The following is an 18,672-nucleotide window of genomic DNA, read 5'->3' as shown; positions in this document are numbered from 1 at the left end:
GAAATATGGTAACTGCTAAAATATAAATTTTGCACTAGCGAGAATCTGTGATATTGGGTCTGTTCGCGTTGCACTTTTTGCACTCAGCATCTTCGCTTTCTCTCTCTCTCCAACGGCCGAATATATATTTAGGACCTCATTTCAAGTGCAAAAATGGCTGCGTTCAGCCGAACCTCTGCTTAGCGAAGCGAAAGGTAGCACGTAAGTGTACATACGTGGTTGGATTCAAAGGTAAGAACCAATCACATTCAGTTGCTACCTTTCGCTTCGCTTAAGCAGAGGTTCGGCTGAACGCACCCAATGTTTGGGGATTTCAAGCAACGCGAACAAGCCTCGTGGTCGCGTTCAGCAGATCAAGCCGTTCAGTAGCAATCGAACGTGATTGGCTCTTACTTTTAGAACCAACCAATCAACGCAGAGTGTTGACAAGACGAACTCAACAGTTGTGCAACAGTTGTGTCTGCTGAACGCGCCTATTGGCAACATTGCGTGCCGCAGTGCCGCCAAACCGCCATCGAGAGAGGGAGACCCCTACTGACTCCTACCACGAGACATCGAAGCTCATAATAAAGAAATAAGCTCTAGCCGCTCTATAGGTAGAGGCACTGAGGCACGCGTCATACGTGGTCTCATACGTGTCTGTACCCTGTAATGCCCTGTATACGCCGATCCGCGCCCGCGCCCCGATCGTTTTGTTGTTGCGTGTTGCGTGTTGCGTCAGTGAGTGCAATGTCGAGCCGAGCCTTTTTCGGGTGATTCGCGCCAGCTAAAGGTCAAAGTGATTTTCGTGGCATGTGACGTACAACCGGAAAATGGCCGAGTCCGAGCAGAGAGGTAAAGACGGTTGTAACACGGCGTCATCGAAGGAGACGATGGTGAAGCAAGAGAAGCGCGATACGCTGACGAACGGCGGGAAGGGCTCCGGTGATGACGCGGACAGCTTCGAAGAGCTGCCGCTTGACATTGGCGAGCATTACCTCGTCCGCAGGTCCGACGACTCCTGGCGTGCGTAAGAATATGATCTTTCTCCTTACAACTCCGCCCTGAACCTTCGTCCTCGCGTAAACGCGGATCACGGATAATCTCCATTAGTGGCCCGTGATGTTTATCAAGCACGAGCTCATAGATTAATTTTTTGGCCTTGACGTATCGACAATATTTGTCAAGATTCACCCGAAAAAAGCTCAACCACATTGTGATGATTAATTAATTAGTTGCTCGTCGTGTGTCCCTATGAGATTGTGCTACGATCAAATTACGCTTTTTTGCTTTATTGAGACTGTTTTTTTTTTTCTTTACAAATTAATAGGCAGAGTTAAATGTCTGATATGACGTTATCATTGATTATCTCGCATTGTTATATAGATCCTGCTGAAATCATTCAGACGCGTTATAATGAAAATGAAAGTCACTACGAATATTATGTCCACTACGACGGACACAACAGAAGATTGGACGAATGGGTACCACGTGACAGAATCATGTCCAGCAGATTTGATATGAGTGAAATAGAGCGGCACGATAGGAGTTCCGCGACTGATCTGCTGGCAGATTCTTCTGATCGAAAAATCACTAGAAATCAAAAGAGACGTCACGATGAGATTAACCATGTGCAAAAAGTAAGTCAAAATCTATACTGAACAGACGTGTTATAGATTTAATTTTTATATATATATGCTCATACAAAACATGGGGTCTGTTTCTTTTAGCTGCACTGGCTGAACTGACAAGTACTTGTCTCACTCCAACTTGATGCACCAGTTCAGTCCAGTTTAGCCAGTGCAGCTAAAAAGAAACAGACCCATGTTTATGTATGTATGTAATATAGCTACGTATTTTTATTATTACTGCATTTAATGCACCGTAGCATATTTTTATTATTTTAGACTTATGCAGAAATGGATCCTACTACAGCCGCATTGGAGAAGGAACACGAAGCTATAACAAAAGTCAAGTACATAGATAGAATACAGATTGGTAAGCATTATTATCCCCCCATTTATATATATAGTTCCGATTAATGCAAAAAGAATCTCATGATTTTCAAAAGTTTGTTTCTAGGCAAGTACGAGATTGATACTTGGTATTTCAGTCCATATCCAGAGGAATATGGCAAACAAACGAAACTCTGGATCTGTGAATATTGTTTAAAGTACATGCGTCTCGAGAAAACTTATCGATATCACATGGTAAAATAGATCAACTATTTGCATTTGCTTTGAGTTTTTATCAAGAGCATGTATGTACCTACTATATGATTGTAATTAATCTTGTTTCACAGAGCGAATGTACCCACAGACAGCCAGTTGGCAAGGAAATTTATCGAAAGGGAACATTGAGTATTTGGGAAGTAGATGGCAGGGAACATAAAATTTATTGTCAGAATCTATGTTTGTTAGCTAAATTGTTTTTGGATCACAAAACCCTTTACTTCGACGTAGAGCCGTTTCTCTTTTATATTTTATGCGAGGTGGATAAGCACGGGGCACATTTAGTTGGCTATTTTTCAAAGGTACAGTATGGTAGATTTTAAAAAATACTTTCAAGTATTAGCTAATAAAATAAAGATTTCTTCAATGGTTTCAGTACACGTTTTGCAATCATTGTTTCACATAAAAATACATGAAACTTTGTTCACGTTGATAAGAAAATCTGTTCCTATAAAAAAAAAAAAAAAAAACGTTACGTCTTTGTTCTATTTTAATTATATTTTTCGAGCTTTGTCAGATTTGTACGTATTATATTATTTCTATCCTAAATTTTATTACATTTTCAGGAGAAAGAATCACCCGACGGTAATAACGTAGCATGTATTTTAACTCTGCCACCTTTTCAAAGACAGGGCTATGGTAAATTGCTGATAGCTTTCAGCTATGAATTAAGTAGAATTGAACAAACAGTTGGAAGCCCAGAAAAACCTTTAAGCGATTTAGGAAAGTTATCTTACCGCAGTTATTGGAGTTGGATTCTATTGGAAATCCTTCGAGATTTTAGAGGGACTCTTAGTATTAAAGATCTTAGGTAAGATGATATCGCGCAATCATATATTCATTAAAATAATGATCATTTCGTAAACAGCGTATGAAAAATTTAAATTTATTTACAGTCTAATGACCAGCATCTCGCAAACTGATATCATCTCGACATTACAAAGTATGAATATGGTTAAATATTGGAAAGGGCAGCATGTTATTTGCGTCACACCCAAATTAGTGGAAGAACATATAAAAAGCAGCCAGTATAAGAGGCCGCGTCTTACAGTCGATAGCAGCGCATTGAGATGGGGAGCACCACCTCGGAAGAACGTAAAACCCGGCAAGAAATAGTGTGCTTGGATGGGCTGATGTAATGGTATTTTTTTCGCAACGATCATCCGGATACCATTTGATATATCACCTTAAAGCTCGATGTACTCTTTTATATTAATTTAATGGTGTGACATTTATAAATTTGTTACGTATCGTACAACGTACACAAACAATACGCCATTCGTCGAGTGATTAGTCGATGAGCACGACGTGATGTGCTTGATATGATACGTGTTACTAAAAAGAAGCACAACTCTTCAAGTTTTGACGAGTAGGATTCATTATTTCGGAAAAAGGTGTTGTTAAAAATTATCAAAATTAATTTTCCCGCTAATAAAGGACGTATAAACGTTCATCTTCACAACTTGATAACAGGCCTTTGCAAGTTTTATTTACAAGTGCCGTTCCGGTAAACGATACCATGCAGTATTAGACTATTCTAATTTATGTAAACCAAATAAAGAATGCGTCTGCAGACAGAAACACAAGTTTTTTTTGTCATATTTTCTGTAATACTATAATGCATGATCTACATAATTGGAAAAAATGATGAGTAAGTAGAACGAGTAATTATATTTTGGAGCTCGTAGATTTATAAAGTTGGACGGCTGAATCCACGGCTGCTCTAGCAGTTCCAGGTGCCATGCAAACTCCGTAACCACCGTGCCCATAATTATGTACAATCTATAAAAAGACACTCGATCTGCAATATCTATAAATTAATTAATATAAACTATTTTCACTGTCCAAGTACTAACTATAGCTTTAGAATGATTACTAATACGACTCCCTTCTCCGACTCTGACACCACCTTCCCGGTGTGGTCGCAAGCCGACTTCTTGCCGTGAGATTTTCGCATTTTTCAAGGACGGAACTAGCGTCTCGCATCTTTCGCGAATCGCTGCGGATTCGTACGGACACACGTTCATATTTTCGGAATCGAAGCTTCTCGAGCCACCTAAAGTAACTACACCGTTGAAGCCTGGTATGACGTAAGTATCGAGCTCGCCATAAAAGAACATTTTCATCCAAGGTGCCTTTACCTATGCAGATGAACAATTTTTGAATTTTTTTTAATACACGTAGTGTGCGAGAAAATCTCAAGAGGAGGATCGCATTTATAGATGAAGAAAGGTTGATGATCGATTCGAGTGAGAGAAATATCGTACTTTGAGCACTTGGCCACGCAGAGAAACGAGACGTCTGTCGTTGCATAATTGGCGCGCTCCAAGCCCGGTGCAATTTATTATAATATCGTAATCGTCAATCAATTCTTTGAGAGAATTCACGTCTCTCTGCTTGAACGTAATTCCGTTTGCGTGCAATCTAGCAAAGCAATCAACTTTTACTACAGTTCTTTTGCCTTTAATTAATTATGTCATACACGATTTACCGTTGTCTAGCCCATGGAAGATACAGCGTGCTTTGCGTGAGAAGAGTCGAGAAGTACGATCCATACTTCCACGTGCCATTAACCAGTTTTAATTCTTCTTCGTTCGCTCTTCTATATACCGGCACCACGTCTTCTAGCCAATGATTCTAATAAAAGTTGATACGTAGTCAGCTAAACTCTGAGACGATGCATTAAATTTTTTCGAAGGATTTATTACGGAACAAGTCTTGATTTAGTAGAATTTTATTTATACGCATGATGACATCAACGTCTAGATAAAAATTATTTTCTCGTCAATCTTACCTTAACAACATTCGGAGATGAATTTGCGAATATATATCCAGAAATAGCAGTCACTCCAGCACGAGAGGCATCGTTCATTTTTCGAAGGGCATCATAAAATTCGTAAGAATCTTTTATCCAGTGTCTCAAAAAAGTAAATTGATTATGATTCATAAATAAATATATATATATATATATATATTTAAATCTGGCTTTATAACAATTTCAGAGAATACCCGTTTTAGAGAAATGTAAAAAGAAATGTTTTAAAATATCAATTTGTTTCGGAATACGTGCACTCTCATAGAGAGTTTGACTCCTAAGAAAACGCGCAACTTAAGGTGGTAAAAAGATTTCTTGTTTATACCTTGTTATTGCCTCACTAGGACCACAGAATGAAGCGCCGACTCTAAAGATCCCCGCTGCTACATGACTGACGGTATTATCAAAATCTGATGCCAAGACTGTTATGTCAGCGTTATGAAAGTACCCCGCTTGTACAAATCCGGCCGTCGTTAATCCGACGATCCCACCACCAACGACAGCTATTTTCATTTCGCTATTAACTGCAGCGTAATAAAAATAATTACAAATCAAAGAGTAAACGTTGAGGAACGTCGTAGCACCACTTGACAATTATATTTGAGTGCCTGGGACGTACGAGCTATCCTTGTGCATGATAGACACACAGTAATGCTGATTAAAAGCACGAAAGTGTTTACGACTACTTGAGTGCGGTCTGCTTGTGTGCGTAGTGCGTTTCGATGGAAGAATCAACGTATGTACAACTGTTTACACAGAGTGTATGTACGTTTACCGCGCGTGATATGCATTTTTTATCAAGTACAGCAGTGAGTAAATCGGCTGCGCATTTAATGCTTCTTCAGAAAAATAAAAATTTCATTTTAAATATCCACGTATAGACTCGTAGAATCCAGTAATGGAATTATAAAGCCCAGATCTTTATCTCTAAATGGATATTGTTTGAGTGACGTAGCATATACGATAATAATAACCATAAGTTAATATCTGACATCATCTATATGAGAGCTCTTTTATACGAAATGCAAAATACTTTGAAATTTTTACTTTCAAATTTATGCGTTAGGATAATTATGATGCATCATATATGGAGAAAGTCAAGTAATACGTGACTACTATTCTTTTAATCAGATTACGTTTTTGTATACTTAATCATCATATATTAAAGTGTTGAATGTTTTTAAACTAAGAAAAAAATGAAATCTCTAATTTTAATCGAGTCACATGTGTATTTGTGACAAGTTAATATATAATACAATGTACATACATTGCAGTTTTTCGAATATATTCTTACTTTTATAACAAATCGTATTGACACGACGTTATCGACAATAATCGTACGTACATTATATCCATTGCCATTGCGATCCTCTAATGCAGAGTGTCTCGGAACTAATAATGGAATTGAAAAATTCCTTGCAGCAAAATAAATAAAATTTTATAATACTTGGAGTTTTTGAGAAAAATGACTTGGGAAAATTAGAATCTTAAAGATCTTTAATGGTCACGTGTCATTAATTTCGTTTCAAGAGCATCATGAGTAACATGAGATGTAAAGATGCAAACATTTTTACTTTTTTACTACTAGATTATCTTTCTGATTAATAAATCTTTTCGGTAGAATGAACCATCACAGTTCAGAGACCGTCTATTCGACACGTCTCGATATCGATGACATACGAAATAGATTATTGACAGCAAGTTGATAAAAGTTACGGACGCAATGGATCAAGATTTATCAGCTTAAGATCACGATTTCTTGGTCGGAAAAAAAAAACCATTATATTGCGAGGATATTTACAACCGTCATTCGTAGTATATATTTTCCGACATCTTGGATCATTTTCACTTTATCATTATAAAAGTCTCACGTTCGAGACAATGTACAGTTCTTCTCATTCTTACTTCACGGTGATTTCCCGCGCACAGATTATATATGTTTCGTGAGAAGAAAAAAATTGACTCGCTCCAAAAAATTTACAAAACCGATATCGCGAGTAGGGCTAGCTTAAGATTTACTGCAAGGTTGGATAGTATAATTCAGCGGAGGAGGCGGAATTAGAAGAGGCAACGGAGTCGGCGGTGGTGGAGCTTGAACAGATGTCAAGGTTGTAGTTGTGGTTTGCGGTTGTTCAACCGCTCGAACCGTTGTATTATAGATGGAAAGATAACTGGGCCAGAGATGAGGCGGCGGTGGGGAACCGGGAGGCGGCGGGGGTGGCGAACGGTCGTCCATTTCGTCGGAGTCGTCCATCATCATGGCTGTCAATGGAGTAATGCGTGGTTTCTTCAACTTGATTATCTTTACCTGTAAAAATGTAAGAAAGAAAACATGTCTTACATAATGCAACTAAAAAATATCTCTTGAAACTGAGCCTCTTTTTCTAAACATTTTTTCGCCAAATAAGAGAGAAAACAATAATCGCATACCTTGACTTTTTTCTTTGTCTTTGGTGGTCTCGTTCTCTTCTCCTGCTTTCTCGTCTTTCGTGAGCTGTAAATCTTGTCCCTTCTCAAATCCCCGAGTCCATCGCGGAAACCTATTCCCTTGGGAGGAGGCGGTGAAGGCATGTCGCCTTCGCCACCGCTGGGACTGGTTCCCTCCCCAGGTTTTATGCCATCGGCGAATTGAACGGACTTTTTGTTTTTCTTTGTCTTTTTCAATTTTGCTGCACTTGATTTACCAGATTTTGCATCAGGCTCCGCGTCTCTGTCGCATTCATTCGTCTTATCTATCTCTTCATCTTTGTCGCTATCGTCTTTGATGTTGTCGTCCGCATCTGATAAATCGTTCAAGTTGCCATTGGGCATCGCGTCTCTCCTGAAACAACGTCGTTTATTCGATGACGCACGAATACAAACTAGACATAGTATATTGAATCTTGAGTAAACTCGGCAAGTCTTTTTTTTTTTTTACTGAGATTTCATAAAATACAATTTGCTCACGTCTTAATAAATATCACGACCGACAAAATGTAACAAAATTCTGTAATATTTCCAAGATGATTAAACTCTAATATCGACAAACCTAAATCCTGGTACAACCAAAATGCCTTTTAACGGCGGAGGTGGTAACTCGGGCCATTCCTTTTTAGTTTCGATTTCCACTTGATCTTTATTCGCCGCAGCGGACGTTGTTGTCGCTTCGTCGACTATTATTCGCTGATTAATCGTTTGTAACGGTTTTTCATCATCATCATCATCATCATCATCCTCGTCCTCATCTTCCGCTTCTTCTTCCTCCTCTTGCTCATCATCTTCCCCCTCAGCCTCGGCCTCGTCTTCATCATCATCCTCTTCTTCGTCCGCGGCGGCGTCCTCGTCTTCTTCTTTAAACAATGTTGTTGCCTCCTCTTCCTCTTTTAAGGGATTAGTTGATGGAGATTCGGCTTGTTCTTCTCCTTCTTTCAATGCTTTCAAAACTGATGGATCCACAATCGCACCTTTGCGGTGATCTAATAAAACCCCACTCGGTTGTCGTGATGTCGTGCTCTTTTCCAATAACCGCAGAGCTCGTCGATTAACCCTCTCTATTCTCCTACGTTCCTTCTCCTTCCTGCGTAACTCGCGTAACCGTTTACGCTCTTCTCGTTCCTTACGGCGTGTCTCGAGTATAGCTTCGTAATTGTATACGGGCTGAACTATCTCTGCAACGCGAGGATATTCGTTCGTTGAATCATGAAATTTTCGAGATGGTAAAAAGTCATTATAAACTTGTTTACATACTTGTTGGCTCCGTCCTCGCTGTTGGGAACGCTGTCGGTGTCGCGGGGGGAATCGGGACTGGCACGGGGACTGGTACTGGTACTGGCACGGGCAGTGGCATAGTCGCGACGGGAGCGAGGGTCGTCGTCGCGGCGGGTAAGGCTGGTGGCACGGGCACGGGAACCGTGGGGACGGGGACAGGTACAGACATGGGAACAAAAGGTGCCGAGGGCGAGAGTGCCGGGACTGCTGAGGAATACAAAACCCCACTTGATTGATCTGCAGTCGACGAAGATTGACCGCCGCCGCCGCCGCCGCTGTTGCTGCTACTCCAATCTAATGATGTGGGTACTACTTGAAGGACGTTACCTACGCGAACCACTTGACTGGATCCGGATCGCACAGGCGGAGGCGCGGCTACAGCGGACACTTCCCGACGTGCCGATTGTTGAACTCCATTGAAATCAGCAGGGACCACTTGTAAGACGTTTCCAACCTTTTAAAGCATAGGAAATAATATGTAAATTTGCTCTCGTTTTAATAAACGGACGGGAAACATATAGTGATATCTCAAGTGTCAAATACTTGTACAACTGTAGGCTGCTGTCTGTACATCATCTGTTGTTGCTGTTGTGGAGGAGGAGGAGATGGATATGCGACAACATTGGGGTTGAAATTAGAATATTCTGAAGCAACAGTGGAATCCTTGTTGTGTTGTTTTTTAATACCTAATTCTAATTCTAATCTGTAAAGAATACATTAGACGTGGTCATTACATTGCATAGTGCTTCGTGTAGCTGATTATCCCGAATGATTAGTTTTATAGATCAACACTTTAAAAAAAAAGTAAAATTGATCAACAAATTAAGACGAGAATTTTGTTGAAACCGATATATATATAAGGGAATGGGTGTAGTGTGAGGGCCCTTACAGTGCAAATCCTTACCTATCGTCAAGAGATAAACGTTTCGGGGAACTCGTAATAGACGACTCGTCTATACAAGGAGGATAAGTCAAATTCGTCTCTGTATAATAATATTCATTTCCGCCTTCAATTTCGCTTGAATATTGCAAGTTCGTAATAGCTGGGTCCACATTATTAATACCCATTTCTGAGTTCATAATGCTGCTCGTTCCCGGCACAATTCCTGTCTGAATAATAGTTTCTATGCGTCTACCTCTTTCGCCACACACGTTAAACTTTTTGTCATCGTCGTCCGCGTTCTTTTTTTCCCTTTTCATTTCATTTAACCTATCCCTTCCGGGCGAAGGAGATCTATATTCAAAAATTTACCATGGATTTTATATCACAGATACGGGAAAATCCAAAGTTTTAATGCAAATTGAATCGACGTCTACCTGGAAGGTCGCAATTCAGACATTCTGAATGCATGTTCCGGGCTTCTCAATCTCGACATGGACGTAGATTTTCCTCTCCATCTTACATCGAACGGAGATCTGCTTCTCGATCTCGATTGCGATCTCATCCTCAGTCTTGACCTTGACGTCGATCTAGAACGCGATCTCGATCTCGATCTAGATCGTGTTCGCGATCTTAGTGGTGACCAAGATCTCGAGCGTGATCTGGATTTTCGTCGAAATCGTTCTGGAGCTTGACGCACAGGCGAATACCTCGATCGCGGTGGTGTTCGATTTCGTGATCCGTGTCCTAGGTGCCCATGACGGTCCGAATCCGAAGGGTTTTTGTCTTTTTCCCACTGTCGTTCCCTTCTTGCATTAGATCTGTTTGAATAATTTTTTAATTAAAATTTTTGGCAGAAAACATTAGATGCTTCAACCAACTATTTGTATAAATAAATAAAATTATACATTTCATGTTTACATGGATTACTTGTTCAAATCTACTTAATATATGCAAAATATCTGTAAATACCTTTTCCTGTATTTTGACTGCGATTGAGGCGAAGATTGTATCATATCCCTTTCCTGACTTTTCTCTCTATAATACGACCGATCGTCATATTCATCAGGAGGCAAATCCTGTCCAACGATGTACGAATCTATGGATTCGTTACCATCTCGTAAAATACCGCTGTTTTCATATTGCCAAAACGTATGATCCACGTCTTCTGTGTGAAATCTAAACAACATTTATCTCATGTACATTATTGTGTAGATATAACATGTTTGTAAAAGTACAGTACACAACGCTCTCAAGTCGCCTATTGTCTCGTCTTTATACCAAGCTGTTTGCGAATGCAAGTGATATGAGAAAAGTTTAGACACATTTATATGATGATCAATATTTTATAACAATACCTATTATCTCTATACTTGTCAGATTCTATTGTTCTTTCCCTCAAAATCTCCATTGGGTCATACGACCATCTAGTATCCTTCTCGTGATCTCTAACCGCCGTGTCCGGTCTTCTTCTACTAACCCAGTCGTCACGCGTGCTCTTGGAAGATCCATGCTTTTTTAAGGTATCTATAAATAGATTAATATCTAACACTATAGAGTAAAACTGTAAATGTACAGAGGAACAATCGTTTAAACTTTTTTTTTTTTACCTTCGTTGTAACTAAAGCGTGGTGGAGATCGTGTGTATCTTTCTTTTCTTTCATCCGTTCTCGATCTGCTTGATCGCTCATCGTCATATCTATCTCTTTTTTTATCTCTGTCTCGCGTACTGGTAGTAGGTTCGTCCTTCTTCTTTGGACTTTTACTACGACTTCTGCTCCAACTATGACCGGGACTTTTACTTCCGCTTCCTTGTCGTTCCCACGAGACGACGTAGGACGGGCTTCCGCTCCTCCTTCTTCTTCCTCGTCCCGAAGGGCTCCATCTTCTTCTATCTGCAAAATCTGCTTTGAAACTTCTGGTGTCCCTTCTGTCAGCGTTCTCTGTATCGTCAGATTTCCTTTCCTTCTTGTCCTTATCATGCGACGATCGTTTCTCACTTTCTTTCTTGCTAGGACTTCTCTTCCTGTGTTCCCGGATTGGAGATCGTACGCCCGACGGGACATTAGTATCGCTTCGGTTAGTCTTTAATTTTTTTATGTCATCGTTCTTGCTTTCTCTGTCGTAGTTTTCAGATTGTTCGGATCGAATAGAGACAGCCCGCTCCGATGCCGGGGATCTCGATTGTCGTGTCGCTATTATTGACGATTTGGAAACCACGGAAAATTCAGTTGTATCTAATAACGTGTTATCGGTTCCGCTATTACTCGCTGTGCTATATCTCTGTTCGAAATGATCCGCTTGTTCGGTCGGATATTCTACGATATCATTCTTTAATGCGTGCGACTCCAACAACTTCTTTTGTATTGTTAATAGGGCCGCTGCATGTTGAACAGGATCCTGTAACGGTGTTTCTAAGATACGTTTCTGTTTTACTTGTTCGTTGGTACGACGAATTAAGAGCTGCTTAGGAATGAGTTTAAGTGCATTCTTTCCTTCATTCGCTTCGTCATCTTTCGTGTGCTGCGTTGCTGAGCTTACAGTGGAACTCGCGGCATGCTGTTTATCGCATGGTTTCTCTAAACCATACTCTTCAAAAAGATCCATCTGTTCTGTGGTATGTATTTTTAGACAACACGGTTCGTTAATTGAAATGTCGTCAAATAAATTATCAGCGGTTTTAATGTCAAAATTATTAGCAGAGTCCTTGTTCTCCACGTGTACTTTTGTTAAAATACTTTTCATCTCTTCACTCGACGCACGTTTAGTATCGCGTAGCTCGGTTAATCGTAAAGGTATTCCAGATGTAGGACGTGATAGTTTGTCTGCCGTAAACAACATCTCTTTCTTTCTTTTCTCACGAGGCAGAGACGTACAAGAGCTGCTGCTCTCATTAGACACTTGTACATCCTAAAAAAAAAACAAAAGAAATGCTTATTTAATCAAGAGATCTAAATGTACCCTTACTATCGGAAAAGAATAAATTCAAAAAGGATCGTAGCCCAAGAAATTGTATTAAAATTATTGACCAAGATTTCATCGGAAATATTTTCATCGATATTATTTCGCTTTCAATAATATGTCTCTTTCTTCATTCATAAAATAGTTTTTCTAGAAAAGATAAAATACTCAGATAAAAATACCTACCTGAGACTTTTGAGAAAGTGCTGGAGAACTAGGACTGTATAATTCCAAGGTCTTCTCTTTGAACTTTACATCCGCGTCCAAAATTCCTTTAACGTGATCTCTAGTTTGATGCTCCTTGATGGATGCGAGCTGATCTTCCGTTGTTTTTGAAATTAAATGTTTTACTGGTGTATCTTTCTTTGCTTGTACAGGTCTGCGTGCCACTTGATCCGATGCCCATGATCTCTCCACGGATTCTCTACTCTGTGATTTTCTATGATAGAAATCTGTCAGATCAGATTTACTAGAACTTTCTGAGTAATCCGTAGTAGAAAGTTCGACTTTTTTTGTTTTTTCAAATTCTTGTTCGCGCTTGTTAATCTTAGACCATTCGGCATATTCTTCCTCCCATACATCTTTAGCTTCTGGTTTTTCTTCGGATTGAGAGCCCATGTCCCAACGACTTTTTCTAACTCGTTTACTTGGCTTCGTAGTTAATTTATTCGCGTCTTTTTTGACATTTTCTTCTTCATCCGTTTTAGTCCACTCTTTTTCTATCGCGACAATCGCGTTAACCTTACAAACTTTTATTTCTTCGGTATTTTTACGAAACAGAGATTCTTCCTCTATATCCCAATCGTCTGTTTTACGTTGCTTGCTCTTCTGTTCCAGAAGCATCATCTCTTCTCTTTCACCTTCTTCTTGCTCCTCCTCCCATATTCTTATCGCACACAAACGTTCCTGCTTCTTTTTCATTTCTCTTACACTTGCCTTTTCTATTGCAATATAGGTATCCGTTTTCTTATCATATCTAACTTTATTCTCTACCTTCTTCAATGAAGAACCCTGACTGCTTTTTCGTTTACTTGTAATTAGATCTGTTAATGATATCGCTTCCAGACTATCCATTTCCCACTCATCCGCTAAAAGCTGCTTTTGACATCCCTCTTTCTCGAGCTGTGTCAGGGATGGTACATTTAACGTGTTAAAATCTGTTTCTCCCCATTTCTCCTTTTTCTGTTTTTCCAATTTTTTCAAATACTTGGCTTGGTTTTGTTCGTGCAGTAGTCGTTGAGTACGACCCTTTCTTTCCCAGTTTGCAAGAAACTCGGCGTTACTTTTAATATCTTTTTCCCTTCTTTTCTTCCTTTTTGTTTCACGTTCCTCATCCGATCTTGCCTCATCTTCACGAATCCTCTCTTCACTGACCGTAGATGATCCATCTTTGTCATGTTCAATATTATCTCGACTATATTTTCTTTTCTTTCGATCGTTACCCTTCTCTGAGCCATCCGTCTTTTCCACGTCTCCAGTATGATCTTGACTACAAGTATCACCATCGTTTTGCTGCATTACAGAATCCATTTCCCATTGTTCGATGAAACTTTCGTCAGACTTTCGTTCTGTTCTTTCCTCTTTCTGTTTCAAGCCGTCCGTGTCCGGTGCACCGTCAGTAATGGTTTTTTTCATTGACGCAACTTGATCGGACCTCTTTCCATCTTCACTTGCTGCTGCTGCTTCTTCTTTAATCTTTTTTACCGATGTCACTGGCTGTGGTATCTTTGTTCCATCCAAAGGCAAAGTTATTACAGGAGACTTTGACATTATCTCGCTCATATCTCCATTATTAATAGATTTGGCTTCTCGTGCCTTCTTCTTGGCCTTCTTTCTCTTCTTCGTACGTCGATCTGTATCACTGCTGTTGGAATCGGTGCTCATCTTTCTCTTTCGCTTTTTTTTCATTCGCGCAGTGCGTTTCGCTTTTTTCCTTTTCTTTTCAATCTTCTTCTTCTTCCGCTTTCTTTTCCTTCTTTCTTCCAAACTACTAGAGTCGCTACTACTGCTACTACTGTCCGTGCTATCTGAATCGGAAGAAGACGACGACGTACTCGATACTTGACGTTTGCGTTTCCTTTTTTTCTTTTCCTTTTCTGAATACGAGGAGGTAGCACTACTAGATGAATCACTGCTGGACGCTATTTTCTTTTGCTTCTTCTTTTTCTTCACTTTTTTAGATTCAGTATTTTCGTCACTCAATCGTTCAACTTTGATTCTAACATTTTCCCAATCACTTGGTATTGATTTGGAGTCCTCAGATTCATTATTTTTATTTGTATGTTCACGTTGTATATCATCTTCGTTAACTTGTAGTATTTGGCAGTCTGTCGACAAAGTCGATTCCTCACATTCTGTACTCTTTATCGATGTCGATTCTTCTAGAGTTTCTTTATCTTTTCTTTCAGGTTCGTCGTTCAACGGTCGTTCCATGTTTATGCCATCTTCAGCTAAATTAGATTCTATATCGAATTCATGATAACTATGTGGAGAAGTAGATTTAACAGGGTTTTTCTTTGGAGAATACTCTTCAGTCACGTCGGTTGTAGTGCATACCATCTTCATAAATTGTTCATATTCTGAAGCTAGCTTCTCATTTCCGGCAGGTTGTAACAAAGAAGGCGTCGATGCTTCGTCCGTCGTCGTTATATTTTCCATGGTCTTTTCATTGGATTTATCATCTTCTTTGATGCCTTCAGCGTTGCAATCAATTTTGTCTTGATCCGTTACACTACAAGTTGTGGAACATGTCTCTTGATTTAAAACAGAGAAGATGAATCATTATTATCCCAGAAATTAAAACATCCATGCTATATGCCGTATCTTTATTGTCAAAAATCACTTACGTTGAATTACGGAAACATGCAGTTTATTTACGGGTTCTTCAACTTTTTCTTTTGCTACGCTGACAGACGATATTTCATCATCTTCACTGTCCCATTTCGACTTGGGAAGCTGTACTACAGCCGTCTGCTGCCATCTGGTATCTTTTAGACACTTGGTCGCCGTTATTTGTTGATACCACGTACGCGTTTGCTGCACCACCTCTGTATCCTCCGTATCAATCCTGCAATTTTCAAGTTCCAGGATAGGTAAAGAAAGATTTGGATAAAATGGATATTACGATATACCGTGGTAAAGATGCTTCGCATATGTCTCGTATCTTCTCGCGACGTTCAGGAGTGACGGCTTGTAAAAGTTGCGAGATGCTCAACAGAAGAGAAGTGCGCGGATTTTCACAATATAACAACTGAAGTCCCCTTGCTGTCCGTTTCGTCAACTTGATCGATTCGGGTGGATACTTTTTGGGTCCATCAAGTCCCTCAACTGTCACGGAATGACGTTTTAAACGATGATTACTTAACAACAACATCTGTTCGAGGTAACGTGTATAATCTTGCGTTGATCTGAAAAACATGACATACAACACATATACATTCAATATAGCGTGATATGTATTATGTATAGCGCTACACGTAGAACGTAAATATATAAGATCTCAAGTTTTACTTGTAAAATTGTTATTAATACTGTACCTGGCTTTTACATTTGTTCGTTCTGAATTATCACGTCTTCTAAGATGAATGATATCGTCGAGAGTTTTACCAGATTTTCGTACTTTTGCCCATGAGTCAATACTTGACAATAATACCTTTTCTTTCCATTTGTCTTTGTCTTTCTCTTTTTTCTCTTTGCCTTCTACTACTTTTCGTTCCGATGCATCCGTTCGTCTCTCTTTTTCTTTCTTACGTTTCGTTTCAGTTCTCGCTTTCGTCTCTTCTTGCTTTTCTTTTTCCGTTCCTTTCTCATCTTTTCCTTCTCCTTTCTCGTCACGACTCGTATCTGTCTTCGTACTGTCCCGTTTATCTTTATCATCTTTCTTTTTTTTGTCTTTCTTAGGCTTTTCTCTAGATGATTTTTGCGACGTAAAACGTTCTGTACTTTCATTTCGATCTAAAACATCCTGACTCGAACTATCTTTATCAGTTTTATCACGATGTCGATGCCTTCTAAAAGTACGTAATAGCCGTTTAATAGTTGATAGATCATAGGAAAGAATAGTGAAGAAAATATATTTATATATAAAAATTAGGAAAAATATATATTACCTTTCTGAATATTTTCGATCCCGTGATTTCGTTTTACGCGCATCGTTCACTCTCTCGCGTTTACTTTTGTCTTTCGTACGTCTTGCGCTTTCAAATAAACCAGCGGCCGTCTTGCTAGCATGATTTTCGTCTTCCATACTTGCTACAAAAGAGTTTTTATCATTGAATATCTGTGATTTATACCATCGTAACTGTATAAAAGCAATACCTGCTGCCATAGCTTCCGCGAGTAACCTTTTACTTTTAGATTCCTCCCTTCGAATTTCTTCAATAGCCAGAATTTTTTCCTCTACAAACGTGTAAATTATAATTTCTATACTACCACGTAGAAGCACAGAGATTAATAAATCTTATAATCTTCAAACTATCCATCTCGATTTAGATAAACATTCATTGACGAGAAAAAAAAAGTTGTGAATACTTGATACTACTATAAATATTAACCTTGGAATTAGATGAACAGGTCTATAAGAAATATTCCTTCTGCCCCGAGTTTATGTAACATTTAAATATCTAGGAAACCCACGGGATAGTTGCGTATATAAAAATATAATATACCGTCTTGGGATAAACAGGAATGTAAACCGTAATAAAAAATTTATCAACGATACATATTATATGCGGTAAATGAATAAATTCCGAAACTTATTAAGTATATACATATAATAGTGTCTCACCTGTCTTTTTTCTCGATTTATTTGTCGTCGTATCATCTTGAACAATCTTATCTTTTGTCTTTAAAGCTCCAGTGGAATGCTGAGACACGTTTGGCTTAACCTGAGACTTGGCTAATGCTTTGAACTGATTGGCAAATGCCATCAACCGTTTTTTCGCTTGAACCTTCCCAAGTACCGGTTTCACCGGCTTTGGACTCTCCAATCTTGCGGTATCACCGTCGCTCGTTTGACCTTTCGCACTATCTGGTGTTTCTGGCATTTGTATATCCAACAAGGAGATTGAAGTGTCCGGAGTTGGTTCCTCCGGAACATAAACATCTTTTGATTGCAAAGTCTCCGCACCATCTTTTTCTAATAATATAACGCAACGTGCTTAGTGAAGAATGAACGGGCTAACAAAATGCCACGATAAAATATGAACGAGATATGTTTATTACCTGGAAGAGATGGTATCCTTTCTTCCTCTGCCATTGATGCAGAGTTTTGATAACCAAAGTTTCAGTTACCCAAGTGTCACATCATTCACTCAAGTTCACGAGACTTGTAAACGTAATAGAAAATAATTAGTAGCGCTTTATATATATATATATATATATATATATATATATATATATATAAAATATTACAGCCAATAGTGAACGTGCATGTTATTTTGCAGTGTTTACAAAGATAAACGAATGATAAACGGTATCGAGTAATAAATATATCGTTGAAACCAGAGAGCTATACAAAATATGTAGTGTGCTTCGTAGAATCTACGTTAGGCAAGGTACAGACAAAATTATTCACTGTTTAACGATCAAAACGTTTGCTACGTGAAGCAACAACAACAAAAAATCAATTGTTTATTTGTGCTTACCTCAATTATGGAAAAGTAAATGTAAGGAAATTATAATCGTCAGGAAAATTTCAAGTATTCGTGTTGTTCAACATTTGACACAGATTCGTTTGTACATATCTAATGTACAAATAGCTAATTTCACAAATAATAAGAGCATACATGCACGTTCTTAGGCTAGCCAGTCTTTGATCGGAGACGATATTTACCGTGAATCGCGATCTAAATCATCAATACGCATGATACACCTAACGATATTGATGTCAATGCACTTTACAAATTAAATTTCGCGACACACGTGAACGTATCTCGTACATTCGGCTCCAAGCTCCAACTTTCATCAAAGTCAAACGAGACTAGTGCGTGAACGTGAACCACAGCCGGACATGTTGTCCAAACTGCGAGCTGCCCGTGCTGCCAACGCTACGCGGAGAA

The 18,672-nt window shown here is 39.1% G+C and overlaps 3 protein-coding genes across 8 annotated transcripts; 1 reads left to right on the top strand and 2 right to left on the bottom strand.

The window, feature by feature from the left end:
* The first annotated feature begins 585 nt into the window (after positions 1–585).
* Mof (males absent on the first) lies at positions 586–3,796 on the top strand. 2 transcript variants are annotated; one of them, XM_071787774.1, is made up of 7 exons: positions 586–1,009; positions 1,366–1,619; positions 1,887–1,977; positions 2,062–2,189; positions 2,282–2,512; positions 2,777–3,021; positions 3,107–3,796. In XM_071787774.1, the coding sequence occupies exons 1-7, from the start codon at positions 928–930 to the stop codon at positions 3,324–3,326; spliced, it is 1,251 nt and encodes a 416-aa protein (XP_071643875.1). In that variant the 5' UTR covers positions 586–927; the 3' UTR covers positions 3,327–3,796. The 2 variants fall into 2 exon arrangements, with proteins under 2 accessions (XP_071643875.1, XP_071643874.1); XM_071787773.1 differs by having other exon boundaries at positions 587–1,005.
* Daao1 (D-amino acid oxidase 1) lies at positions 3,784–5,782 on the bottom strand. Of its 2 annotated transcripts, XM_071787781.1 has the most exons (7): positions 5,645–5,782; positions 5,351–5,549; positions 5,005–5,128; positions 4,702–4,847; positions 4,478–4,634; positions 4,067–4,351; positions 3,784–3,992 (listed from the first exon to the last, which is right to left on the bottom strand). In XM_071787781.1, the coding sequence occupies exons 2-7, from the start codon at positions 5,536–5,538 to the stop codon at positions 3,879–3,881; spliced, it is 1,014 nt and encodes a 337-aa protein (XP_071643882.1). In that variant the 5' UTR covers positions 5,539–5,549; positions 5,645–5,782; the 3' UTR covers positions 3,784–3,878. The 2 variants fall into 2 exon arrangements, with proteins under 2 accessions (XP_071643882.1, XP_071643881.1); XM_071787780.1 differs by having other exon boundaries at positions 5,351–5,698.
* Positions 5,783–6,289: 507 nt separating this feature from the next.
* On the bottom strand, positions 6,290–18,596 carry LOC139818797 (uncharacterized). Of its 4 annotated transcripts, none has more exons than XM_071787704.1 (19): positions 18,447–18,596; positions 17,837–17,939; positions 17,400–17,750; positions 16,931–17,011; positions 16,723–16,864; positions 16,150–16,623; positions 15,745–16,020; positions 15,460–15,680; positions 12,800–15,366; positions 11,263–12,562; positions 11,011–11,179; positions 10,625–10,831; positions 10,090–10,473; positions 9,677–10,006; positions 9,316–9,475; positions 8,752–9,226; positions 8,054–8,672; positions 7,456–7,846; positions 6,290–7,333 (listed from the first exon to the last, which is right to left on the bottom strand). In XM_071787704.1, exons 2-19 carry the CDS (start codon positions 17,868–17,870, stop codon positions 7,034–7,036), a joined length of 8,481 nt encoding a protein of 2,826 aa, XP_071643805.1. In that variant the 5' UTR covers positions 17,871–17,939; positions 18,447–18,596; the 3' UTR covers positions 6,290–7,033. The 4 variants fall into 4 exon arrangements, with proteins under 4 accessions (XP_071643805.1, XP_071643807.1, XP_071643806.1 ...); XM_071787706.1 differs by having other exon boundaries at positions 16,150–16,620; XM_071787705.1 differs by having other exon boundaries at positions 18,259–18,567.
* Positions 18,597–18,672: the final 76 nt, after the last annotated feature.

This window comes from Temnothorax longispinosus, chromosome 9 (genome assembly GCF_030848805.1).
Source record: "Temnothorax longispinosus isolate EJ_2023e chromosome 9, Tlon_JGU_v1, whole genome shotgun sequence".
Classification (NCBI taxonomy): Eukaryota; Metazoa; Arthropoda; class Insecta; order Hymenoptera; family Formicidae; genus Temnothorax; species Temnothorax longispinosus.
Note: the sequence above shows the minus strand (reverse complement) of the source record. Positions and strands in the feature narration are given on the sequence as shown.